Source organism: Euleptes europaea, chromosome 20 (assembly GCF_029931775.1).
Source record: "Euleptes europaea isolate rEulEur1 chromosome 20, rEulEur1.hap1, whole genome shotgun sequence".
Taxonomy (NCBI): domain Eukaryota; kingdom Metazoa; phylum Chordata; class Lepidosauria; order Squamata; family Sphaerodactylidae; genus Euleptes; species Euleptes europaea.
The window spans coordinates 24,336,722-24,363,918 of NC_079331.1; the positions used below are offsets into that span (position 1 = coordinate 24,336,722).

The 27,197-nt window shown below is 49.1% G+C and overlaps 1 protein-coding gene across 1 annotated transcript in view; it reads right to left on the minus strand.

Moving 5' to 3' along the window:
* UACA (uveal autoantigen with coiled-coil domains and ankyrin repeats) overlaps positions 1–27,197 on the minus strand; it is a 49,470-nt gene that overhangs the window by 21,632 nt on the left and 641 nt on the right. Inside the window, exons 2-9 of the mRNA XM_056865877.1 lie at positions 8,088–8,221; positions 5,731–5,819; positions 5,165–5,229; positions 3,970–4,027; positions 1,527–1,597; positions 1,330–1,436; positions 1,021–1,230; positions 260–323 (exon numbers count right to left, since the gene is read on the minus strand). Of these exons, the coding sequence (XP_056721855.1) occupies positions 260–323; positions 1,021–1,230; positions 1,330–1,436; positions 1,527–1,597; positions 3,970–4,027; positions 5,165–5,229; positions 5,731–5,819; positions 8,088–8,221 (798 nt within the window). The remainder of the gene's footprint in view (positions 1–259; positions 324–1,020; positions 1,231–1,329; positions 1,437–1,526; positions 1,598–3,969; positions 4,028–5,164; positions 5,230–5,730; positions 5,820–8,087; positions 8,222–27,197) is intronic.

Consider the following 27,197-nt stretch of genomic DNA (forward strand, 5'->3'; position numbering starts at 1 on the left):
CTAGGGAACAGGCCGCACTTCTTAGGATCAGCATGGGACCCAGCCAGCCCCCGAAAGAATCAGAGGTGGGAACCATGGCAGGCAGAGTTCCCTTGTGCCTTCTTGTGCAAGTCACCAGCAGGAGTCTGGTGGGGAATGTCCTGCTAGCAGCTCTAGAGTTTGCACAGAGTGCCAGTTGAAACCCCTCATCTCGGGGAGTGCACCTTTTTCAGACCCTCTCATTTGAGAGACGTTTAAAAAACCAAGTTCCTTGTCTCACCTGTACATTACGATGATCCTTCTGATACGGCTTGAAGGCTGCTTCCTCTGAGGCACTGGGCAGGCTCCATTTTGGCAGTATGTTGGTTACCTACAAGGTAAATGAACAGAATTGCCACCTGAAGCAAGTTCTTCATCAGCAAGCAAAAATATCAGCATTAACCTTCTCATCAGCAATAGTGACAGATCTTCAATTGTCAAGTTCATCTTAGGCAGCTGCAGAAAATATCAGGATAACACTTGCAATGTTTCCCAAACCCGACAAAAAAACAGACTCCTTACCTTTACTACAGACTGCCCCTTCTTCATAACCTCGTAACTCACTAAAAAGAAAATCACACAATTTGTTCATCGCCCCAGTTCATTCAGAGGACTGGATTGTTATAGCTTATTCTGAGCAAGCTGAAAAGATGTTTGTCAATTTGTACTATTAGTGCTTTACATACAGCAGCACACACAAACATCTAGACTTTAAAAAGGGAGAAGCAAACACAGAGAAAGAAAACTAGTCGTGAATCCTTTAAGCGCCCCTGATGAATTCGAAGTCTCTCTTTTAGTGTGTACAATAGAGACCCCACCACCACCACCCAGGATTCTTCCACCCATCTCCTCCAAGAGCAGGGGAGGCAGAGCCCAGCCTATGGCAGGGGTCAAACTGACTACGCACTTCAACATTTCCTGCCCCCAGGCTGAGTTTCCCACACGCCTTGAGTCTCTTGTCCACAGAAAGGAGTGAAGTAAGTTCCTCCCTTTACTCTTTACTCTCCAAGTAAAAGAAAAGGCGACGTACTCTTGCTGGACTCCTCCAAGGCACCTTTTATTAGCTGCAAAATGTCTACGCTGTCACCAATCCGTGCATAGTAAGAACAGTCGTGGCCGAGGGCATCAACCAACGAGATATCCGCACCGCTCCTGAGCAAAACTTCCACGGCATCCTTGCAACCATACTCGCAGCCTAACATCAGAGCGGTCCTGAAGGTAGAAAGGCCAAAGACACATCAGCTGTGATCAGCTTCATGTGGGTTTTAAGAAAAAATCTACTTGACTGGACAGAGCTTTGAGATGTATTACCGGTTCTGCTTGTCTCTCGCATTCACATCAGCACCTCTGTCTAGCAGAAGCTGACATATTATTGGACGGCACATCTGAGTGGCCAGCACCAGTGGCGTCCTTCCATCCTAGAGGGAAGGGGAGGGAAACGTGAAGGAAAGGGTGCAAAGAACTTGGCCAAAGGAGGATGGCTCTGCGGCGGCACAGGCAAGACTTACTGCGTCTCTGGCGTTCACGGAGGCTCCGTGATCACACAGTAGCTGGATGCTGGAGGGACAGTCGGACATGGCTGAAGAAGACAGAGAAAGGGGACGATCAGCAAAGGGGACAGCCCACTACTGGCAGGCTGCATGATGGACGCCAAATCTCAACTGCTAGGCTGCTGTAGTAATAAAGAGAAGCTGCTCTGCTTCCAGACAACACCGCTGCATTGTACCCTGAGGAGCTGTTCCGTTAATGCTTTACCTGCTCTGATGGAGGTTTTTCAACACTGGCCTCCTTGTGCCAGAGGAAAGGGGCACCGTTCACAGAACAGATCCAAGAGACCCAGCCTATTGTTTTTTAACTACTGCCGAATGTGCAGCGTTTTAACGGAAAACAATCCTACTTGGCAGATGACACCAAGCATCTTCATACCTGCCTTGCAAAGAAGCCTGCAGGAACTGTTCGCCCACACAAGCCGTGAACAGCTCATAGAATCACAGAATTGGAAGGGACCACCAGGGTCATCCAGTCCAACCCCCTTCACAATGCAGGAAACTAACAACTACCTCCCCCCCACATCCCCAGTGACCCCAACCCTCCCCCTGCCATGCAGGATCCCACAACCAAAGAACTCCCGACAGATGGCCATCCAGCCTCTGCCCAAAGACCTCCAAAGACAGGGACTCCACCACCCTCCGAGGCAGTGCACTCCACCATCGAACATCCCTCACCGTCAGAAAGTTCTTCCTAATGTTTAGGTGGAATCGCTTTTCTATTAGTTTAAATCCATTACTCCGTGTCCTAGTCTCTGGAGCAACAGAGAACAAGCTAGTTCCCTCATCAACATGACATCCCTTCAAATATTTAAACATGGCTATCATGTCTCCCCTCAACCTTCTCTTCTCCAAACTAAACAAACCCAACTCCCTAAGTCTCTCCTCATAGGGCATGGATTCCAGACCTCTGACCATTCTGGTCGCCCTTCTCTGGACACGCTCCAACTTGTCAACATCCTTCTTAAATTGTGGAGCCCAAAACTGGACACAGTATTCCAAGTGAGGTCTGACCAATGCAGAATACAGTGGTAGTATTACTTCCCTTGATCTAGACACAATACTCCTATTGATGCAGCCCAGAATTGCATTGGCCTTCTTAGCCGCCATATCACACTGTTGACTCATGTTCAGTTTGTGGTCCACTAAGACTCCCGGATCTCTTTCACATGTACTGTTGTCAAGCCAACTCTCCCATCCTGTACCTGTGCCTTATGTTGTTTCTGCCTAGGTGAAGTACCTTATACTTCTCCCTATTGAAATCCATTTTATTACTTATGGCCCAACTCTCCAGTCTATCAAGGTCATTCTGAACTCTGACCCTAACCTCCGGGGTATTAACTACCCCTCCTAACTTGGTGTCATCTGCAAATTTGATTAGCATGCTCTCTGTTCCATCATCCAAGTCATTTATAAAAATATTAAATAGTACCGGTCCCAGGACAGACCCCTGTGGTACTCCACTAGTCACTCCTCTCCAGGATGAAGCTGTGCCATTAATGAGCACCCTTTGGGTTCGGTTGGTCAACCAATTACCAATCAACCTAACAGTAGCAGTGTCCAGCCCGCATTTTACTAGCTTTGTTTCAAGAAGAGCATGGGGGACTTTATGAAAGGCTTTACTGAAATCAAGGTACACTACATCTACAGCATTCCCTCCATACTTGTCACTCTATCGAAAAAATATATGAGATTAGTTTGGCGTGACCTGTTTTTGAGAAACCCATGTTGACTGTCAGTGATCACGGCATTTCTTTCTAAGTGCTTACAGACTGTTTAATTGTCTGCTCTAGTATTTTACCTAGTATTGATATCAGGCTGACTAGGTGATAATTGTTTGGGATTTCTTTCCTCCCCTTTTTAAAGATGGGGACCACACTAGCCCTCCTCCAGTCTGCTGGAACCGCTCCATGAATTCTCAAAGATTATTGCCAGTGGTTCTGAAAGCACTTCAGCCAGTTCTTTTAACACCATTGGATGCAGTTCGTCCGGCCCCAGAGACTTGAATTCATCAAGAGTAGCCAGGTATTCCTGTACTATCTCAGATTCTATACTATGCTGTAATTCCCCTATTGCATCCTCTGCTCCATTATTCCCAGGTTGAGGACTATTTCCCTTTTGGGAGAAGACTGATACAAAAAAGAAGTTAAGCAATTCTGCCTTTTCTGCCTCCCCTGTTAATAACTCACCATCTAACACCCAATCCACCCTCCAATATTTGTTCAGCATCCAGCACATCCATGATGTGAAATAAGAGAAGTGGTCCTCTGCTGGTCCGAATAGAGGACAGATATACTCGCTTGCCACAGGCAGCCGGGCAAGTGGCTATTTACAAGACCAGCTCAATACCAGGGGTGGCTCAGGGTATTAAGGACAAAAAGGCTCAATGGAGATGTATCCTTACCTGCATCGTGCAGAGCAGTTCGGCCCTGCAGGTCCACATTTTCAGTCGGGCAGTTGTACTGTCAGAAGATCCAAATGAATTTTATCATTACAAGGGCCATCTCTGACGATCCCAGCATTTTCACTCACTTGAACAAATATTTCACAAGGCATTTAAATATGATTCTGCCCCAGTATGTTAAATGTGCCCTGAGACATCTTCCTGGCCCCTATCAGACACCAGGCAAAGGCTTGGCTCTGCGCTTCTCCTTTCAGTTTTGTCAAATTTACTGCTTGGCTTTACTAGATCACAGTCCGGGCTAAGCTGCTACTTAGTGCCAGTGCAGTGTAGTGGTTAAAGTATCTATCGGATTAGAAGGTGATGGAACCAGGCTTAAATCCCCACTTGCGCCATGGAAGATCGCTGGGTGACCCTGGGCCAGTAGAACCATCTCACAGCTTGACCTCTCTCACAGGGCTTGGGGAATAAAACAGAGGAGGGGAGAATGAGGTAAGCGGCTTTGGGTCCCCACTGGGGGGAAAGGCGGGATGTAAATGAAATAAGCAAATAAATAAATAGCAATCGCTTAAAATTTGTGGTTGAATCTAACTGTGTTTCTGCTCTGTGGCCATTTCATTTATTTGTTTAGTTTAAAATTCCTTCTTTGATAAACACTTTCCATGCATTGCAAATGGGATTCTTTTCAATTAAAACCAAAACCACAAATGAAAAAGTTCAATCAGAAAACTTCGTTGTCCTGCTTACGGAAGACAAAAGAAGACTAAACTTTGTAATGACAATGAAAAGAACACATTGCGTATTCAAGTCTTGGAAACCAAATGCCATAAGAGAACTTTCTTTTTCAGATAAGGCATAGCAAAACATTTCCACACTGGGGCTTTTGTAAATGATACGTTGCATGGTGTTGAAAAGTGCCGGGCAAAGTTATTTCTAAGCATCTTCAGGCAGATGCCTTCCAGAGAGGCCCATCTGGCTTCTTTACCACAAGTCCTGCTTGTTTAAGAAGTGGCAGCGACTACTCTGTGGCCATTTTAAAACTGTTTCATGTGCTGCTTTACTTTGACTGATGCTTTACACATTTGATCATCAGTGTGCCAGAAGCAAGAATTGCCCTGGGCATCATCCTTATACACTTATTCTTATATTCTTATACATTATTCTAATACACTTAAGCAAATTGCCAGGCATTTAGTACCTGTAGCAGTTTTTGCAGGCAGAGCGCGTGGCCGTATTTTGCCGCCAGGTGCAGAGCATTCCTTCCTAGTGAGGATAAAGTGACAAAGAAAACAGGAGTCATAAAGCCACATGCCACAAAGTTAAATAAATAAATACCAGATATTTAAAACACGCACAGTTGTGACCTTGGGCCAGTCACACCCTCTCAGCCTGTAAGCAATGCCTGTACCTCTTAGTCCTCAAAGGTTTACAGAAAAGGATGAACTGTTAACCCAGGCAGCCACTTGTTTCTATCCTTCTACCACCTCCTTTGTTTCCATGTGCTGCAACCCACCCTCCCAATCCACCCAATCCCCACCCCAGTCTCCAAGCAACAACTGGGAATCAAGCAGGGTCATGAATCCAGAAGAGACACTGAAAAGCATTCTCACAAGCTTTTAGAAGCTTGTTTAGGGTCACAACTGTTTACATTTACTCAGGATGTTTGAGAAACACATGAAGAGTTTGACCCACGCGATATCTTCTACAAGCTCATTCAGGAACAACAGCAAAATTATCCTTACATTTTCAAAGAAGTCACCGTACCTACAGCATCAGTAGCTACAAGGTCAACTCCATGTACAAGAATGGTATTCAGACAGTCAAGGTTCCCCTTTGATGCTACAACGTGGAATCTAAACAAGAAAGGGGAGGAAAAGTAACTGTTGGGTACAGTGATGACGTGAATGGGGGAGGGGGGACATGAAGAGAGGTGAACTCAAACTCAGCTCAAAAGGGAAGAACAGCATGACAAGGCAGGCCGCAGTACAAATCAGAGGCAGAAAAATCTTGGCGGCCTCCTCATGGCCGTGCTGAGAGGGCCCAGCAGCTGGGTTTTGGTTCCAGGAAGCTGCCTGGTGTCCTCTGCAGTTCATTCCCACCTCAGCTTGCAGAGACAACACAACAGCCACCAATTTCTATGATCCAGTACCAATCAGCAAGAAATGCTCTGGCTGCTTCCCAGGTTGAAACAGGAGGAGGATTGTGCGACGTGAGTGAGGACTTCCTCAACAGAACAGCTCACCACAAGCCATTCAATAGATGCCTCATGGAAGAGCCCTGTTTTAGAAGCTCTCACAGGTTATGCTTCGAGGCCCGAGAACGGCTCTGTGTGGTAACTTGAGCCTACTATTCAAAGCTTTGGATATTCAGAAAGTTCTGAAATCACTACAGAATCTCCCCTCTCCTTTAGCACATATGAGGGCAGGTACAGGAACAAAAACACACCTGAAAGAGGAGAGGGCATCAGACAAGTAATATGGGCCACATGGGAAAGACCCAAGCCCTTTTCTTCTGGCCTCCCAACAACCCTGCCGAGCAAATCAGTCACACACACACACCGATTTTCTGAGGAAGCCAGACAAAGACAACCCAGTCCTTTTGTTGGCGAGTCAGCTGATTATTACTAGGAAAACAGAAAATGTGATCTATTCATGCCAACACCAGCTGAGCATATGCAAAAAAATCTCAGGAAACACCCAGCTTTCCTGTAAGGAATGTTTTTAGACAATAGAGTATATCACATGGTCTAGCAAGAAAAGACCCTCTAGTTCACCAGGGGCTTCTTTTAAACACCAGTGGTTCCTCCCACCCCCTCCAAATAAAACCATTCTTGGATGATTGTGTACCAGATTTATTCCCTTTGTCCAGAGGAGGGCAACAAAGATGGTGAGGGGTCTGGAGACCAAGTCCTATGAGGAAAGGTTGAAGGAGCTGGGTATGGTTAGCCTGGAGAGGGGAAGACTGAGAGGTGATATGATAACCATCTTCAAGTACTTGAAGGGCTGCCATAGAGAGGATGGTGCCGAGTTGTTTTCTGTTGCCCCAGAAGGTTGGACCAGAACCAAAGGGTTGAAATTAAATCAAAAGAGCTTCCGTCTAGACATTAGGAAGAATTTTCTAACAGTTGGAGCAGTTCCTCAGTAAAACAGGCTTCCTCGGGAGGTGGTAAGCTCTCCTTCCCTGGAGGTTTTTAAGCAGAGGCTAGATGGCCATCTGTCAGCAATGCTGATTCTATGACCTTAGGCAGATGATGAGAGGCAGGGCATCTTGGCCATCTTCTAGGCATGGAGTAGGGGTCACTGGGGGTGTGTGGGGGAGGTAGTTGTGAATTTCCTGCATTGTGCAGGGGGTTGGACTAGATAACCCTGGTGGTCCCTTCCAACTCTATGATTCTATGATCCATCACCACTGCCACAACAGCTACCCAGGAAAAGAGCAAGCAGGCCAGGGGTGGGGGCATTCCACTCCCTTTCTCCACAGCCATTTTGACCCTCATCACCCATCCCCAACAGGCATTTTGATCCTCATCACTCCCTTGCCTGAGCTGCTGTGCCTCATGGTGGATAGAGGGAGAAGGCAGAGATGGAAGCCCTTCTCCTCACTCCAGACACACAAGCTCTCCACACTGCGGAGAGAGACCACCCTGCATGCTCAGAGATAAAGATGACTGATAAGACTGGCAAGGTTGTTGTCAAAATCTTAAAGCACAACATCAGTGCTAGATATTAGTACTACTGGGAAGATGGATTTTGCTGTCTATCCCAGAGAGGGTTCCAGTAATTCAGTCAATTTCCTTCATAAAATACAAACCAAAAAAAACAAGGAAGTTCTAGGATGAAAGGCAACATTGAAGGCACCTGAACATCTGTCAAATTGAATGTTAAGGCACCCCCATTGAGTTCCACATCATATGAGCAGTGAACATAGTCAGAAACACAGAAAAACAGACAGTGGAGATTACAAAACATCAATCATCTTGTTAGCACAGACAGACCTATACCTTGTACCAAACAGACTGCTGTTAGGAAGTGGTTTCAAAAGAGGTGGACTAGACCTCTCCCCCCATCACACAACAGAAGAAGTATTCCCCTGGATAGAAGCCTCCCCAGTTTTGGACTCACGCTGATCTCCCTTCCACATCCAATTTGGTGGGATTCACCCCCTTCTTGGAAAGGACAGATGCGATCTTCTCCACATCGCCCCGTTCAGCTGCCTTCATTAACCGATCATCATATTTGTTCCAGTCTGCAGTCAGCTGTGTGAGGAACACAGAGGAGGTGTGTTTAGTGCTCAGTAGAGGAAATCCAACAGAAATACACAAAGTCACATTCCACAAGATGCCACTGCTCAAAGGAAGGGAAAGCGTCCCACCTGTATCTGCCATGAAGTTGGAAGGGAGACTAATATTGCTGAAAGATTCATAATAGAAGGTGAAAGGTTGTAGCAATATAAATCTAAAAAAGTGTTACTCATTATTCAGTTTTATTGCCTGCTCAATAGGGAAAGTACTTACGAAAAACCAAAAAATGGATGAACTATGACAGGGGTCGGCAAACTCATTAGTCAAAAGAGACAGGTCTACCAAAGGAAGCTCGCCCCACCCAACAGCTGATAGGCGGGCGGGGGGGCAGGAACCATCGAGCCGCCCGCCCAACAATCATGCGGCTGGAGGGGAGACTTTAGCCTCCCAACCATTGAGGGAAAGGGGGACCTGGCCATTCTCCACGGTGGGGGGGGAGAGACAGCGCGCCCGCTCACCTGCTCTCTCGCGCTCGCTCACTCTCTCTCTCAGGCGCGCCGGCGTGAGCGGGCGCGAGAGCAGGGCTCCGAACCACGTTCGGAGAGCCGCACTCAACGGGCCAAAGAGCCGCATGCGGCTCGGGAGCCACAGTTTGCAGACCCCTGAACTATGAAGTCTTTCTCTTTCAGGGCACTCCCCACTCCAAAGATCTCCACTACTGATGGTGTAGGTCAGGTGTGGGAAGCTGAGGAGAGTTTGGCTATCTGGCCGGTGTACCGAACGCCTAGCGCACCAGCAAACACCCTTTTGGGCCTGCTAGAAGTGGTAATGAGCTGGGCCTTGGCGTTCCCCAGGCTAATAGTCCTGAGGGACTTCAACGTCCATGCCGATGTGGCTGCTTCTTTGCAAGCTGTGGCCCTAGTATCTTCCATGGGACTCTCTCAAATTGTATCCGATCCCACACACCAAGAAGGCCACACACTGGAGTTGATCTTTGGTGTGGGGATGAATGTAGGTTTGATCTCTGTTGACAGAGTGCCACGGTCAGATCACTGACCCCTGAAGGCCCGCCTGGTAATGCCAGCCCCTCCCTGCATAGGCAGCGAGCTAGCAGAGACTGATGGACCCAACTGGGTTCCAGAATGCTCTGTGGGACTCGATGCCTCCCAGCAACTCATCAAACATGCTGGTAGAGGACTGGCACAGCCATCTCTCTAAAGCCATCGATGAGATCGTACTTCCAACGCCCTCTTTGCCCGTTCCAAACTAGCCCCACGGTACACCTCGGAGCTATGGAGGAAGAAACGGATGCTTAGACGCTAGAGTGAGGTTTGGCAGTGTAGTTAGGATGAAGCTACAAGAGAATCCTATAGGACGTTTATGAGCTCCTATCAGATGGCAGTGAAGGCTGCCAAATAGGAATTTTATGCAGCTTCTATGGCGTCCGCTAGCTCTTGCCCGGCACAATTATTTAAAACAATCAGGTCACTGACCTCCCTTACCAAAAGGTTCCAAAAATTGTAATGATTTCGCAATCAGCTGTGAGGCTTTCGCAAGCTATTTTGCAGATAAAATCTTGTCATTCTGCCAGGACCTTCCCACCAGTATTGATACAGTGAGCGAACAGGAGGCCCCTTGGCCATCTACGGGTCCTGTTTTGGACCCATCCAGCCGACTCTCCCAGCCTGATGTTTATAGGATCCTGGCTGCTGTGAAGCCTACCACTGGCCCCTTCAACCCACGTCTGTCATGGCTGGTGAAAGCCAGTGGAGATGGTATACAGGGGCCCCCAGGAGGACATTATTAATCTGTCCTTGAGTTCAGGGGTCTTCCTGGGGGGACTGAAAGAGGCAGTGGTAACACCGCTCTTGAAAAAAACATCCTTGGATCCGCGTGATCCTGCCAACTACCACCCCGTGTCGAATCTTTCATTCCTGAGTAAGGGTAGTTAGAGAGCGGCAGCTGAACAGCTTCAAGCCTTTCTGGAGGACACATCAGCCCTGGACCCATTCCAGACCGTTTTCCAGCCTGGCCATGCAACAGAGATGGCACTGGTCACCCTCATAGATTATCTCCAGCGCCAGCTGGATCGAGGCGGATTAGCACTGCTGTTATTGCTTGAACTGACGGCAGTGTTTGATACAGTCAACTACGATCTGTTGACCCACCGCCTCGCCAGGATTTAATGCAATTCTGCAGGGCCTGCAAGACTGAATTGTTCCAGCAGGCCTATGGTTGAGGACAGCAAGGGTTTTGCATCTTGGCTGGCCTCCCATCCCCTTCTTTTCCCTTTTCCTACCCTGCCTCTTTAGTTATATTAACAGTTATGCCTACTCTAACCTTGATTCCTTCCTTGTTGAGTTTGTTTTTACCACTACTCGGCTGGCACCCGCCACTGGGACAATTAAGGGCGCCATTGGAAATGTTAAGAGGGTAAAGAATTTTAACTGGAATTATATGTTTTTAAATTACCTGCTGTCAGGCCTTTGCTGTTAGCAGGAGTAAAGGCTCTTGACATGAGTAGGCTACAGTTTCTGGCTACACGTCAAGTCCTTGGTTCTCATGTCTGTAAACTCTCTGTACAGTTTTGCTCATCCTGTTTTCCACAGCTGCGCTAATGTTTAGTCTTCCTTCCTGGGAATCGCTTATCTCGGGGTTGCTTAGCCATGTTTACCTTCACAGCCTGTACTGCTTTTAAACATGTAACCTGCCTAAGTTTCACCATTACCAGCCTCACCTGCCCGTGGGCAGTCAGCTCTTAAATCTGCCTTTTGCTCCCAATAAAGTCTTACTGCTTCAGATCTACCTGTCTGGATGAGTTTGCTTATGGGATGCTAGGGACAGACGCCTGATCCTGACATTAGGCTGGTAATCCGGTTTATGGGCTGTGGTGCCGTGTTCTCCCTAACACCATGGGTGAGGCTCTGGACACCAAAGTGCCCGATACCACGATACCGCTGATTCCTGACCAAGAGCTGGTAGACCCCAAGGTACCGGACGAGGAACCACCGGAGAAAACAGAAGAGGCCCCCAAGTTGCCATTGGAGCAACCGCGGCCTCGGGGGCACGGACGGAGCAGTGCCCGGACCTCCGGATGTTCGTCCGCAGCTTTGGCTGGAGTCTCCTTGGCCATGGGTGCCTCCACACGTTAATACCCGCCGGTGGCGGGGAGCGGGCTCCGTCTTGCTGGAAGAGGACTGGGATTTTACAGTTGGCTCTCGGATGGGAGCAACGGGGGGTTCTGAGGAACCACCTCTGTGGGGCATGGGATTGCGCCAGACACGGAAGTGGCGAGAAAGGGACGAGGACTTTCAACCCCAGGAGCAAAAGTGGCGAGAGCGGGACGAGGACTACCTACACCTCCAGCATCAACATCATGAACTGGTCTAGCAGAGAGCTACGCTGCGGGGCTTATTGGAGGGACTTTGGCTAGAGGTGGACAAGCTACGTCGAGCACGCTTGACTCCGCCCGTGGTGGGACAGGGCCCCGCGGTTCCGCTCGTACCTCAACAACCTCTACCGCCGGAAGCGCCCGTACTCCCGCCACCCCGCCACCTCAACCCCAGCCGCCAGCTTTTCAGAGAGAGTTACAGGTGTCCTTTGACGGCTCTGGAGATAAGCTCCCCCTTTTTTTATCCAGGTGGATGGTTTCATGAGGGAGCAGGGGACCGCCTTTCAGTTGGAGGAGAGCCGGGTGCGGTACGTGGCTTCACTGCTAGAAGGAGAAGCAGCGAGCTGGATGGTCCAACAGTATAATTTGCAGTCCCATGAGCTCCGAACCCTTGATGACTTCATGTTTGCCCTCAGACAGCGCTTTGAGGATCCACACCAAAGTGAGCGGGCCAAGACAGCACTGCTGCAGCTTCGCCAGGGATCCAGGTCGGTGATGCAGTTTGCAAGCGAATTCCAACTACTAGCCAGTAAGGTTGTGGACTGGAGTGAAGCTTCACGTGTGCAGTATTTCCGTGAAGGCCTGAATTCGGAGGTACATGCAAGGGGACCCCCCTGATCTCGAGGGTGGATCCAGCTGGTGGTGGAAGTTGAGAACCGCCAGCAGTTACTGAACCTATGTAAACAATGCAAAGCATGCAAATCTGGGCTGCGGCCGGAGCAGGCAGTTCCGAGAGGGGGCTCCCGGCCGCCCCGACAACAGAGAGAGCGAAGCGGTTTCAGAGTGGGGCTTGCCTTGTTTGTGGCAGAATGGGACATTTCGCTGCCACTTGCCCTTCTCGTCCTGAGGGCCTTTCGGGCGCTCCGCGCCCAGCCGAGGAGGCGTCGCAGACTGGAGTCAAAGATCGTCAGAGGAGTGCAGCTCCCGGAGGGTGAGGACCCACTGCTCTCAACCTCACACCGACAAGCCAAGGGGAACGGAGTACTACTCAACTCGATCCAACGAGATCACGGATTACAAATGTACCAGTGTCAAGCCAGGACAGATCGTCAGCCTCGGAGGGGGAGGAGGCTTGGAACCACCAGCCAAAAAACGTCCCAGGTCTGCTGTAACCGGGGCTCCGCAGCAGACCTCTTCCGAACAAGAGCGGGGAGCTCCAGTGATGGTGAGCGATATGGGAGAGACTTTATTTTTAGACGCTGTTTTACAAAGTCCCAAGGGGGGACCCCAGTTTTCGGTGGAGGCTTTAGTTGACTCGGGGTGCGCACAAACTCAGACTTTTAAAGCTTTAAAAGTGACAGCAGTGGACTCGCCTCAAGCCATCCACTTCACTCAAATGGATGGCAGTGACTTTAGGGGGGGAACTGTTAACCGGCACACAGGCTGAGTAGCGTTGGGAGTCGGGACTCATTGGGAGGAGATCCATTTTACCATAGTTCCTAGTATCCAGTGGTACTTGGAGCAAATTGGTTACAAGGACACGGTCCCACCATAGATTGGGTGGCCAGGACTATTACCTTCACCCAGCCGCAGTGTGACCACCACTGGAGGAAGGTGGCCGTCCGGGGGTGTGCTGCCATGGCTTCGAGGAGTTGGGATCCTATACCCCCCCACCTACCTGAGGAGTAGTTTGCAGATGTGTTTAATGAAAAGGAGTGTGATGTTCTACCTCCTCATCGAAAGACAGACTGTGTCATTGAGCTGGTTCGGGAGGGCAAACTACCGAAGGAAAAGGTTTATCCCATGAGTCCAAAGGAGAAGTTGGTGTTGCGGGAAAATTTTTTTTATATATATAAATTTTTATTGGTTTTTTTAAACTATAAATTCTTCATAGTATCAACAACAATTCAAAAACAATATCAATGTCACAAATACATCAACTGTTGTCTTGATTGGAAATAAAGATAAAACAAATAGGCTTCCCCCCTCCTCCATCTACCTCTTAATAAAGTATAACTGTCCATCATTGATGTATTCTGATCCTAATATTAATCTCATACTAAGATTACTTTATTAATCTCATACTAGCATATCAAATAAAATTTAACATTTTGGATCAGAGTAAAAGGTAACCTTCCATTTTTCCCAGATATTATATATGTTCACTATAATTCATCCAAATCTCCCGTTATCCCAAGAATTAGTCTCCATCTCCTCCAGCTCTAACATTTTAATCTAATCCCATTTTTTCTGGAACATCCATCCCTTTCCCTTTGGCTGCATCTAACAATTTTGCAGCCATTGTAACATGAATTTAAAAATATCCTTTAAGTTTAAATGCCATTGAGAATCATACTAAATATCATCATCTTCAATATTTTTTTAAAAGTTTCTGTATAATCCATTTTATTTTGTAACGTCCAAATCTCAATTTATACCGTAAATAGCCATGCCTGTATTCAAACCAGACCTTTAGCCATGATCTAATATTTCCTTCCGGATCTGTAGTGGATCAGTCAGGTGTAAAAGCCAAATCTCTTTGTTCTCTCGGCAGCTTTCTCTGACCTTCATCTTGACTGTATTCTGGTTGGTTTGTGTTGCTTCAGTCTGTTTTTCTTGTCTTTCTATCTTTTTCTTTGTTTCCTTCTGACCCTCTACAGCTCTTTTAACTAAGAAATCCATCAGTTGTATGTCTGTTTTCATTGTCACAAGCAGGTTGCTTTCTTGTTCTTCTATCTTCTTTTTTATATCCTCATGTACTTCCATAACCTTTTTGACAGAAGAATCCATTACTTGCTTGTCTGTGTTTATGATCATCATTTGATCCTTGACATCTTTTTCCATCTTCATAGTCATAATTTGGGTCTTGACGTCTTTTATATCTTGCGTGACAGCATCCATCTTCTGATTGATAGCTTGTGCAGATTGGTCAAGAGTAGTCACCATTGAAATCAATTGCGCCATCTGTGTAGTCTGTGAGGGTCTGTATGCCTCTGCCTGGTTTCTCTCCCCCCCACCCTGGACTCGTAAAAGCAGTCCAGGCCTTTTGCCTTTCCTTGGTTCAGGCGCTGGGTCTGACAGGCCCAGGTTGGAATGTCTCTTCCCACGTCCACCTCCCTTGCTCTCTCTGACTCCCTCCCGCCAGCTGTGGCCTTGGTGGGTAGATAGCCTAACGAGTTCCCTGAGGTCTTTGATGTTCTTGTACCATGCACAATTATCTCGTAGATTCCCATAACATACGTTTGACATCTGCTTTCCCGTAGGGGTTATAATTCTGTCTTTGTGAAACTGTATTCACTTGCAACTTTACCAGTGTAAGGCCTGTACTACCTGAAGCTTCCAATAAAGTTCCTTGTTTCTGCATGACAGTCTGAGCAAGTGATTTTATAGAGTTTGCACAGGAAGGTTGGGAACCCTCACATTAAGTTGCAAGTCCTCTGCCTCGTTGTCCTGCTCCTGTACCGTTCTTGGACAGCTATGGCAGGCAACGGGGATGACAACAACGATAAGGACGACGCTGTACCCAAACAGCCCGACCTGACCCCTTCGGAAGGGAAGTCGACTGGGAAGACGCCCAGTGGAGCTGACTCGGGTTTGGGTGCAAAGCCCAAGCCCACCCGCTTGGAGACCTGGCTGGAATCTCCCCGGCATTGGTCGCTCCCGCAGAGCGACGCGCGGTCACGACGGACTGCGGTTCACGGGTTGGGGTTCGAGGACGATCCCGCCCGAAAGGAAGCCCTGCTGCTTCACCAGATGGATGAGGAGCGGCAGCACTGGCAGAAAGAGCGCCAGGAGTTACTGGACCGGATGGATGCCATGAACGCAGTGATGCTGGACATGGCCCAAGCCATGGACAACCTGAAGGTTCAGACTCCACCCGTGGCTCCGGTGGACGGAGGGCAACAACCAGACCCACCCGTGGTCCCCGCACCTCCCATCCGTCCTGCTCCACCGGCCCGCCGAGATCTGAAGATCACGTATGATGGGTCGAGTGACCAGCTGACGTTTTTTATGGTACAAGTGGACATTTTTATGTGCGAACAGGCCCGGACTTTTACCTCGGAAGAATCCCGGGTCCAATACGTGGCGTCCCTCCTACAAGGTGAGGCGGCCGCCTGGATGGTACAGCAGTATGAGCTCCGCTCCCCGGTCTTGCGAAGTCTCGATGACTTCATGATCACCCTTCGACACCGTTTCGAGGACCCGCATTTGGGTGAGCGAGCAAAAACTGCCTTGCAACAACTGCGCCAAGGGACTAAATCTGTCACGCAGTATGCAAGCGAATTTCAGTCGCTCTCTAGTCGGATTTTGGACTGGAGTGAAGCTACCAGAGTGCAGTGTTTCCGCGAAGGTTTGAACCCGGAATTGCAACACTGGGCTTTCATGCAAGGTAACCCTCCCGATGTTGAAGGGTGGGTTCGTCATGCCGCTGACATCGAAAACCGAAAGCAACTGCTGCTCCTGTCCCGACAATGCACCGGACGGGAGACCAAGACCCGTGGAGACAGGCCCGGCGGTCCGAAGGACTCTCGTCCCCCCTCGGGGGGAGGACCCTCCGTGACCAAACGCCGCAAATGCTTTGAGAGCGGGGTCTGTCTCGTTTGCGGGGGGAAAGGACACTTTGCTTCTCAATGCCCTTCTCGACCCGGACGTCCGGGACCGTCTCGTCCGACAACGATCGAACCGAACGCCGCAAACGCTTTGAGAGCGGGGTCTGTCTCGTTTGCGGGGGGAAAGGACACTTTGCTTCTCAATGCCCTTCTCGACCCGGACATCCGGGACCGTCTCGTCCGACAACGATCGAGGGGCAACCTCACCGCCGGAGCGGCGCACCCAGCCGACGGGGCGCACCCTCGGCCTTGCACGCATGCGCCGAGGTCGAAGCCTCGGACTCTTCTGGCCCATCGGGGCCACGGATTACAAATGAAGCCTTGGACTCATCGGAGTCACGGATTACAAATACCGCATCTGCTTCCTCCAGCAAGGAGGAGGACTGGGACAGGCCGGCAAAAAACGCCATCGGTCTGCTGTAAAGGGGGCTCCTCAGCAGACCGCTCCGAACGTTGTGCAAGGAGCTCCACTGATGGTAAGCGCTCAAGAAGACAATGTGTATGTAAAGGTCAATCTCTCACTGCCCAAAGGGGGGCCCACGTTAGAATTTACGGCCCTAGTTGACTCGGGTTGTGCCCGCACCCTGCTAAGCGAAGAGGCTGCCCAACAATTGCGAGTTAAGCGAAAATGGCTACCTGAACCCATCCGCTTTTCCCAGATGGATGGCAGTGACTTTAAAAAAGGACCTGTAACTCACCGCACCGCCGCGGTCGTCATGGCTATAGGGGAGCATTGGGAACGACTTTATTTTACCATTGCCCCCATCACCGCACCCGTTGTTTTAGGGATGAATTGGTTGCTGGGGCACAATCCCTCCATAGACTGGGTTGAGCAGACGCTCACCTTTCCCCGCAACCCATGCGAGCTTCATGATAAAGACCGAGTGCTTACCACTCCCGCAGCCGCCCTCGTGGGGGCCCCTTCTATCGAGATTCCTCTGCCCCAGCTTCCCAACGAGTATTCCCAGTTTGCCGATGTGTTTGACGTGCGGGAATGTGACGAACTGCCCCCCCACCGGGAAACGGACTGTGCTATTGAAATAGTGGGGGATGGCAAATTATCCAAGGGGAAGGTCTACCCCATGAGTCCTAATGAAAAGGCGGTGTTGCGCGACTATTTGGACACCAATTTAGCGCGGGGCTTTATCCGCCCGTCTAAGGCTCCATACTCGGCCCCCGCCTTCTTTGTCAAGAAAAAGACGGGAGACTTAAGACTGTGTATTGATTTCCGTAGACTGAATGCCGTCACTCAGTCTAATGCTTACCCCCTCCCTCTCATTCCAGACCTTCTCGCACAATTGAAAGAGGGCCGAATCTTCACCAAATTGGATTTGGTGGAGGCTTACCACCGAGTCCGCATACGAGAAGGGGACGAACCGAAGACTGCCTTCTCCAGTTGTTTTGGAATGTTTGAGTATTTAGTGATGCCATTCGGACTTTCGGGGGCTCCGAGTGTGTTCATGCAATTAATTAATGAAGTGCTTCATGATTTATTGTTCCGCGGGGTGGTGGTTTTCTTGGACGATATCCTCATTTATACGAAAACCATGAAGGAGCACGTACAACTGGTGCGCGAGGTGCTGCAGCGGCTGCGCGAGCACAAACTGTTTGCTAAGGTTTCTAAATGTGATTTCCATCAATCCTCCATCACTTTCCTGGGCTATGTGATTTCCCATCAAGGCTTAGAGATGGATCCCGAGAAGGTTCGGGCAGTAATGGAGTGGAATCCCCCCATCACGCGCAGGCATTTACAGCAGTTTTTGGGCTTTGCTAACTTTTACCGAAACTTCATCCCTAACTTTGCCCAGGTAGCGCTCCCTCTCACTTCGCTCCTACGCACAAAAGGGAGAGGGGCAGGAGCCGCCTTGCCCTCAGCTAGGCTGCAATGGACTTCGGACTGCCAGCAGGCTTTCGATACGCTCAAGCTGCTTTTCTCGTCCGAACCCGTTCTCGCGCACCCTGATTGTGAAAAACCTTTCGTGGTCCAGGTCGATGCCTCTGACGTTGCCATGGGGGGGGGGGGCTCTTGCAACGGGACGCGAACGGTCAGCTGAAACCTTGTGCCTATTTTTCAAAAAAATTCTCCCAATCCGAAATCAACTGGGCCATTTGGGAGAAGGAAGCCGCTGCTGTTAAACATGCCCTCACCATTTGGAGGCATTTTCTGGAAGGGGCAGAGATCCCTTTTGAGGTGTGCAGCGATCACAAGAACCTAGAGGCCTTAAAAGGGGCTAGAAAGCTCACCGCGAAACAGATTCGTTGGGCACAGTTTTTTGCCAAATTTCGCTTTGTCCTGAAACATGTGCCAGGGAAGGACAATGTGTTAGCGGATGCTCTTTCTAGATTCCCCCAATACCGCAATGACTTTGACCGGCCAGTGGATTCCTTGTTTACCCCTGAACAGAGAGGGGAAGTCTCGGGACTTGCAGTAACCACCCGGTCCCAGTCCCACCGCCAGGATGTTCTTCCCCTCAAGGGAATCCCGGAGGCTTTTCAACAGCGGCTCCGGGACGCTTCTCTGAGGGAGGCGAGTCAGCAGGTTCTCCCCGCACATCTCGACCAACAGGGCTCCTTATGGTTGCAGGGGGGTAAGCTTTATGTCCCCGAAGTACTCCGAAAAGAGGTGCGGGGACTGGTTCACGGGGCCAAACTTGCGGGGCATTTTGGGTTTGTAAAGACTTTGCATTTATTGCGGCGTCAATTTTGGTGGCCAGGTATGAGAGCCGATGTGGAGTTGTACGTGCGCAGCTGCCCCGTCTGCGCCACGGCCAAAAAACGGATGGGAAAGCCCCCCGGACTCTTAAAGCCTCTGGAGACCCCGACCATGCCCTGGGAAGTGATCGCCATGGATTTTATCACTGATTTGCCCCCAAGTCGGGGGAAAACTGTACTGTGGGTGATAACAGACTTATTCTCTAAACAGGTTCATTTTGTTCCTTGTGCGGGGCTACCATCGGCCCAGAAGTTGGCTAAACTGTTTATTAATCACGTGGTGAAGCATCATTCGATCCCGAGGAAGGTCCTCTCCGACAGAGGGGCCCAGTTCGTTGCCAAATTCTGGAGGGCCTTCCTGAAAGTCATGGGGGTGGAAGAGCAAGGACTCTCTTCGGCCTACCACCCCCAGACCGACGGTCAGACCGAACGTGTCAATGCTGTAGTAGAATGCTATCTAAGGTGTTATGTCAATTACCACCAGGACGATTGGGTGGACCTACTGCCTTTTGCTGAATATGCCTATAATAATGCCCCCCATTCCTCCACAGGTTTCAGTCCTTTTCATGTGGTTTATGGAAAGGACTTTGGGCCCTTTGGTTCTCCTAACATCACTCCGGAACTTGAAGGGGTGCAGGAGGTCCAAGATTGGGTACAAGTAGTGCAGACCACTTGGCCCTGGCTGCAGAAAAACCTGGAAAGGGCCAAGCGCAAGTACAAAGATCAGGCCGATAAACATCGGTCTCCGGGGTGGGAACTCAAGGTGGGAGGGCAGGTTTACCTTTCCACAAAGAACCTACGCTCACTTCGGCCTTGCAAAAAGCTTAGTGACAAATATGTAGGTCCTTTCCCCATCACCCGAGTGATCAATGACGTCACGGTAGAGTTGGAACTTCCCAAGTCTCTTCGAGGGGTGCATCCGGTGTTCCACATCAGCCTACTTAAACCGTACGTCGCTGCCCCTCAGTTCCACCCCCTCCCTAAGTCCGAAATTCCTACGGTTGTGGGGGGGAATCGCATCTTGAGGTTTCTAAAGTGTTGGACTCTAAACTGAAAAAGGGAAAGCTGTTCTATTTGATCCGCTGGAAGCACCTGGGATCCACCCAGGATGAATGGGTGGCCGCTCCCCATGTGGCGGCTCCCCGCCTGGTTCGAGAGTTTCACTCTGCCTATCCGGACAAGCCTCGTCCGCCCAGACTCGGGGGAGGGGGACCTTAAGGGGGGCAGAATGTGAGGGTCTGTATGCCTCTGCCTGGTTTCTCTCCCCCCCACCCTGGACTCGTAAAAGCAGTCCAGGCCTTTTGCCTTTCCTTGGTTCAGGCGCTGGGTCTGACAGGCCCAGGTTGGAATGTCTCTTCCCACGTCCACCTCCCTTGCTCTCTCTGACTCCCTCCCGCCAGCTGTGGCCTTGGTGGGTAGATAGCCTAACGAGTTCCCTGAGGTCTTTGATGTTCTTGTACCATGCACAATTATCTCGTAGATTCCCATAACATACGTTTGACATCTGCTTTCCCGTAGGGGTTATAATTCTGTCTTTGTGAAACTGTATTCACTTGCAACTTTACCAGTGTAAGGCCTGTACTACCTGAAGCTTCCAATAAAGTTCCTTGTTTCTGCATGACAGTCTGAGCAAGTGATTTTATGGAGTTTGCACAGGAAGGTTGGGAACCCTCACATTGTCATCTGTTCAAATTGTTTAACTGTTGCCTCAGATTGTTTAATAAACATCTCCTGTAGTTTTTTCTCCATGGTTAAGGCTGTGAAGTTTCTTTAAATTTTGTGAAGGCAGGGCTATGTAATAAGTCGAAACAGGGGTGAGTTCCAGACGTTTACATTTGTAAATAAAATCCAGACATTTACATTGAAATAAGGCTGGTAAAATACATGTCGTCAGACAGGGCCCTCTGGCTTGCAGTTAATAGAGAATAGTTCAATGATCAGTTTAACAATTTTTCCGAATTGAAAAGGTCAAAGTTTCACTTTAAAACAGCTTGTTAAAGATTTGGAGTACCAGCGAGTTTTACCAGACGCTCTAGGTCGGATCAAACCAGGAAGTATTCCGGAAGTTGATTTCGCCGCGGACCTTCTACCGCCTCTTCTCGATGGTTGTTTCCTTCAGGAATTATTTCTATGTTGCTCGAGTGCCGGTCCTACGATTTACTTCCTATTGTTGTAGAACAGATGATAGAGAGGGTGGTATAGAGGGTCTTCCGGTCCAAGGGATCCCTTGTTATGCAAACGTGGCAGGAAGTCCTTTTTTCACCGGCAACTCAGAGAGTAATTCTCCCTCCCCTTCCCTCAAGGTTGCTTCTCATTGGTGAGGATTTTAGTCCATCTCATAAGCGTCCTTCTAACTCTTTGTTTTGATTTAAGCTGATCAACTTGATAAGGCTCCTGTCTCCAATCCTGGGGAATTTTGTAAGTCAAACTTATCCGATTCAGTTAAGGGAGGAATAAGGGTACTGGGAATATCTTCATCTACCCCCCCCCCCCGGTTATTCAGTACGCCAGTAAGAAACGAGGGATTCTTGTGTACTCACTTGGGCATCCAGAGGTGAGGTTCTTGTCTTAAAGTAGTCCTTATGTTGGTTATAAGGTGGTGGAGGGTAGAGTCTTATGCATTTTGGCCATTTCTTCTCCTCAGTGCCCAGGCAGGACCAGCATCCAAATCTCCGGGGGACTTATAAAGCTCCCTCGGAGTATTTAGGAGGTCAAACTGCAATAATGGGCTGCAGGGAATTCCTGCTACCCAACCCACTTGCAAGGATCGGGTTGGGGTGTATAAAACACCCCAAGGTTAACGCAAACTTGGATTTCACCCAGGAGCTCCTGGGCAAACGTAGCACTCACCCCAGCAACACCACCGGAAGCCTCGGTGTTGCGGGAATTTTAAACTGCTTTTAAATTTTTACTGCTTTTAAACATGTAACCTGCCTAAGTTTCGCCATTACCAGCCTCACCTGCCCGTGGGCAGTCAGCTCTTAAATCTGCCTTTTGCTCCCAATAAAGTCTAACTGCTTCAGATCTACCTGTCTGGATGAGTTTGCTTATGGGATGCTAGGGACAGACGCCTGATCCTGACACCTGCTATGTTGTGAGCCGCCCTGAGGCCAGCATTGCTGGGGAGGGGCAGGATATAAATCAAATAAGAAATAAGAATCTTTACTCTGAAAGCAAAACAGTATAGTTTTGCCTCCCTCTTTGAATGTTCTTAAAAATATGAGACGACTCTCTCTTTCCCACACAAGGTGAGGCCTATTGAACCAGAGGGAGCCCCTAGGCTGACTAAACTGGAGTACAGGGCAATACAATCAAAACATCTTTATCAGATGTTCGCATGTGGGTCGCTTCTTGGAGGCAGCATTTGCTCAGACTTCAGTCGGTTTCCTTTAGAGCCTTCCTAGAAGGGGACTCTAGAAGGCCCTCCACAGCTGTCTGCATTTCTTCTATTCTGACAAGAAAAACTGGTTACAAGCAGGCTTTCCAAGCAGTTTGTCCTCAAGACACTAGAGAGTTCCTCCTTTCTGTAAGTACTTGGCAGATTTCATTTAAATCAGAGGTTTTTCCAGGGATGGGGCTCCACCTCTGAACGACACAGAAATGTGCTGGTTTTAAGGTTCCCCCCTCTCAACACCCCTCCAGATGGTACAATTCATATTTCAATACAAAGATGGGTAGGAGCTGCCTGGCTGTCAGCTAGGCTCCCTGTCGGCCCCGGGTAAAAACAAGATGGTTCCCCACACAGACAAAATGGAGTTTTTGTGCACTCCGTTCCCCCCGTTTTGCACTCGGTCTCCCGCCCGACATCTGCACCTCAATGGAGACCCGCCCGAGTAATCGCTGATCTGATACCAGGTCCCACGGAACAATGTCGGGAGCTCAGGAAGATCAGCCAGTTAATGCACACGTTAATTTCCTGTATGCGTTGTCTTAAGTCGTTACCGGCAGTTAACTTCTTAATGTGTCTTTGTATCTAAAACCTAATCAACCCCATTGTATTTACCCTATATATGTACCGAGTTTTCCCCATGCCTGTATTCTAGCCTTAATTTTCTATGACTTGCTGAACTCGCTGACTTTCTGAATAAAACTTTTAACTCGCTGCAACGTCTGGAGTAAAGTTCCTTTACAAGAAACGCAACGGGTTGCTGAGGTCTGACACTGGCACAGTGGCATCTAGCCTGCATCACACCACACTCTTGCTCGATGGGGAGATTAAACTCTGCCTAAAGTGGAGTCTTTGATCCACCACAAAGACTTGGAAAGGGATAGTGGTTGGAGTACTTGCTCTTTTTAAGTATCTGAAGGGCTGTCACTAAGAGGAGGGCAGGGAGCTGTTCCTGTTGGCAGCAGAGGATAAGACTTGCAATAATGGGTTAAAATTGCAGGCAGAAAGGTACTGGCTGGATATTAGGAAAAAAATCTCCACAGCTCATGTGGAGAGCCAGCGTGGTGTAGTGGTTAAGAGCGGTGGTTTGGAGCGGTGGAGTCTGATCTGGAGAACCGGGTTTGATTCCCTACTCCTCCACATGAGCGGGGAGGCTAATCTGGTGAACTGGATTTGTTTCCCCACTCCTACACACAAAGCCAGCTAGGTGACCTTAGGCAAGTCATGCTCTCTCAGCCTCACCTACCTCACAGGGTGTCTGCTGTGGGGAGGGGAAGGGAAGGTGATTGTAAGCCGGTTTGATTCTGCCTTAAGTGGTAGAGAAAGTCAGCATATAAAAACCAACTCCTCTTCTTCTTTTTCTACGAGTTGTTTGACAGTGGACTCAGCTACCTAGGGAGGTGGTGAACTCTCCCTCACGGGCAGTCTTTAAGCAGAGGCTGGACAAACTCTTGTCAGGGATGCTCTGGGCTGATCCTGCATTGAGCAGGGAGTTGGACTAGATGGCCTCTATGGTTCTATGAGTGTCTGATCGGGACCTGGAACAACCTGGTTCGAATCCCCACTCTGCCATGGAAGCTTGATGGGTGACCTTGAGCCTTGTACAATCTCTCAGCCTAACCTACCTCACAAGGTAGTTGTGGTGGTGGTGAGGATAAGATAGAAGAGGGGGAAATGAAGCAGTAAGATGCTTTGAGTATCCACAAGGAAGAAAAGCAGGAAATAATTAAAAATAAAAATGAAGTAAGCATGCTTTTCTCTGGATACCCCCCCCCCCCAAATTAATACATGCCACAGCTTCCTGGCAGATGTACCTAGAACAATGTTAGGAAAGAGAACAGGAAGTGGCCGTGAGAGATGCGAGAGCATCCTTCTTCCTGTTCTCCCTCCCATCACGGCCCAAGTCAGCACCTTCAACATGCACTCTCCCCCTTCCGCATGAGCATCATACAAAAGCACAGTTTGGATCTGCATCTTCTGTGGCTGGCCAGGACCACGGGGTCAGACTAACCAATCAGCACACCTCCCCCTGTGTGTAATCAGGGAGTATTTTAAAAACACCCTGGGAACTATCCAGACAAGGTAGAGATTGCTGTATATTCATGGGACTGTCCACAGATAAGCAGGAAAATGTACGTTTGTAATTTAAAAACAAAATCCCCATGAGCCCTTCGCCTGCTCACAGCCATTCAGGGGCCACAGAATACTGCAAGCAGCTGGACGCAACTTAAAGATAAGACAGGGGAGAGAGCAGAGAAAGCCAGCCCACTCAGTCTCCTTCAGAGTTTGACTTTTTCTTGGAGGAAGAGATTGGGATCAGGGGATACAGTCCTTATGGCTCAATTCTCCTAGCCCTCGTTTTGCCTCTCCATGATTTTATAAGGGCTACTTTGAAGCCAGAAGTCCTGGCATGGATTCATTTTGAGAAGAAAATGTGTTTCTGACAATCCTAACTGATCGCACCCCGTCTCCCACGTTCTCGTCTCTTAACAGAGCTCGCTCTCGTACGATCCTGGAATGGGCGAGCGTGCATGTGCCTGCGTGCGTGCGAGAGACAGAGAGAGAAATCAGGGTCTGAGGGTGCATGCCATACGCAAACTCCCTCCCACACTCTTGCATACACAACACAAGGCAGTATACTGCTCTGGCTGAGGGTTAGGTGGGGCTTCCTGCTCATGTGACTTACACACCCTTCTCCACGCACTGTCTTGCCAAAGCCCAAAAGCAACCCAAGAGCTGCTAGATTCACGGTGCATGCCATACGCAAACTCCCTCCCACACTCTTGCATACACATGGGGTTAGAATGCTGAGATTTGGGGTTAAGGGAGCATGAGAATAATAAGTCACTGAAAATCAGATCTCTCTTGATATTTTCTTGAAATCCAGTAATTTATACCCCAATCCCCAGCAAGAAGAGAATCCCCACATAGTCAGAAGACCTTGAATGTATAGAGGGATGTTGCTTTTTTTAATTCATTAAGAAACACAAATGGGACTAAGTATACTAGGAAGTATGGACTGTTGAATGGGGAGAGGACTTGCGAACTCCTGCCCTTAAGAGCTTACAGGATCTGGGTTGGGGGAAGAGCTCCTCTCTAATCCTTCTGGCAATTCCTCAAGGGCTTGTTCCTTCCACCTTTTAATGTCAGACTCACGGGAGAGATAAATCCAAATCTAAAAATATTATATAGGCTCCTAAGCCCATAGCATCTAGGTGGTTCTAGGTGGAGAGTAATAATAGGGAGCTGCTCCCTGTCCCCTCTGCATAGAGGACCGCACGGGATCATCCGCTTCAGAAAGGAGAAAGCATCAGCTGCGCTCTCCAAGTGCCCCAAAGCAGGACTCTGCCGCATGCAAAAAAGGTTTGCTTGTTCAGCAGCAAATACAGAACAAAAGCCAACGTAACTGCATATGATGATGCACTGGCTAATTCTGGCCTCTGCAGGGCCATCGTGCCTTCTCTCATCTCACAGCCCTTTCTTTTCTACAAAGCTCATGACCTGTCAATTAAAAAGAACTGCAGATGTGACCGGGACTCTTTTTATAGCCATGAGAGGTCAAACATTCCACCTTTAAGGGACATGCTAGCTGCTATAGGCTTAGGAGTCTCAAAATTCTCTCAGGTCACTAATAGAGGCCACGGAGGCATCTGCAGGGGGGTCAGCGGGCCGTGCTGGAACCTCCCCCCCACCCCCCACCGCCGCTGTCTTCCGGGTCACTGAAGACATTTCCCTCCCCTGCTGTGCTCTGAAGAGATAACTGTGCCCAGATTTTTTGGGCATTAGCTCAGAATCCACTTTCAGGTGCAAGAAGGCTCAACATACACACCCTCTCTCCACAAGTGCCCTATTCCCCCACCCCCCATATTCCCACTACCTCAGCAGAAAGAACTGGGAGCACGCATCTGCCACAAATGTTCACTTTCTCCCAAGATGTAGTTTTAAGTTGTCATTTCAAGATGATCAAATTGTTAACACAAGTACGCTTTTACAAAAGCCAGGGCTACGTGCTATTCTAAGTGCCATTTCCATATTCACTATTCATTATCCATTTACTTTAGATACATCCTGGCTTCCTCCCCAGTGGGGTCCCAAAGCTGCTTACACTATTCTCCTCTCCTCCCTTTTATCCTCACAACAACCCTGTGAGGTAAGTTAGGATTGTGTGTGTGTGACTGGCCCAAGGTCACCCAGCAAGCATCCATGGAAGAGGGGGGATTAGAACCTGGGTCTCCCAGAACCTAGTCCAATACTCTTAATCACTACACATGCTGGCTCTCACATCTCTGTAACTTCACACTGGCAACAACTAGCCCCAAATTCACTGTCCACATAGCAAATTTCTCACGACAAACGCTTCTATTCAGTACCTTTACAGACCACACCACACACCACTACCTATCTTATACAGACTAAAAGATATTTTCCAGCCCTCCTAAATGTCCTTCACATTCTTAACCCCAGCAGGATGAAAGTGCTCTTTAGTGGAAAACCTCACATCTCTTAAAGGTAACGGTCCCCTGTGCAAGCACCGGGTCATTCCTGACCCATGAGGTGATGTTTCCTAGGCAGACTTTGTTTACGGGGTGGTTTGCCAGTGTCTTCCCCATTCATCTTCCTTTACCCCCAGCAAGCTGGGTACTCATTTTACCGACCTCGGAAGGATGGAAGGCTGAGTCAACCTTGAGCCGGCTACCTGAAACCAACTTCCGTTGGGATCGAACTCAAGTCATGAGTAGAGCTTGGACTGCAGTACTGCATCTTACAACTCTGCGCCATGGGGCTCCTTCACATCTCTTAAGTGCTCCTAAAAACCACATTTTACTAACCTGCATCACAGTTACACAGATATACATCTCAATCTCCCTATAAATACTGGCCTCCCTAAACCTTTTCCCCTCCCCCACTGCTGAGCCCTTCCTCCCCACCCAAATTCTACAGGGAGGTCTG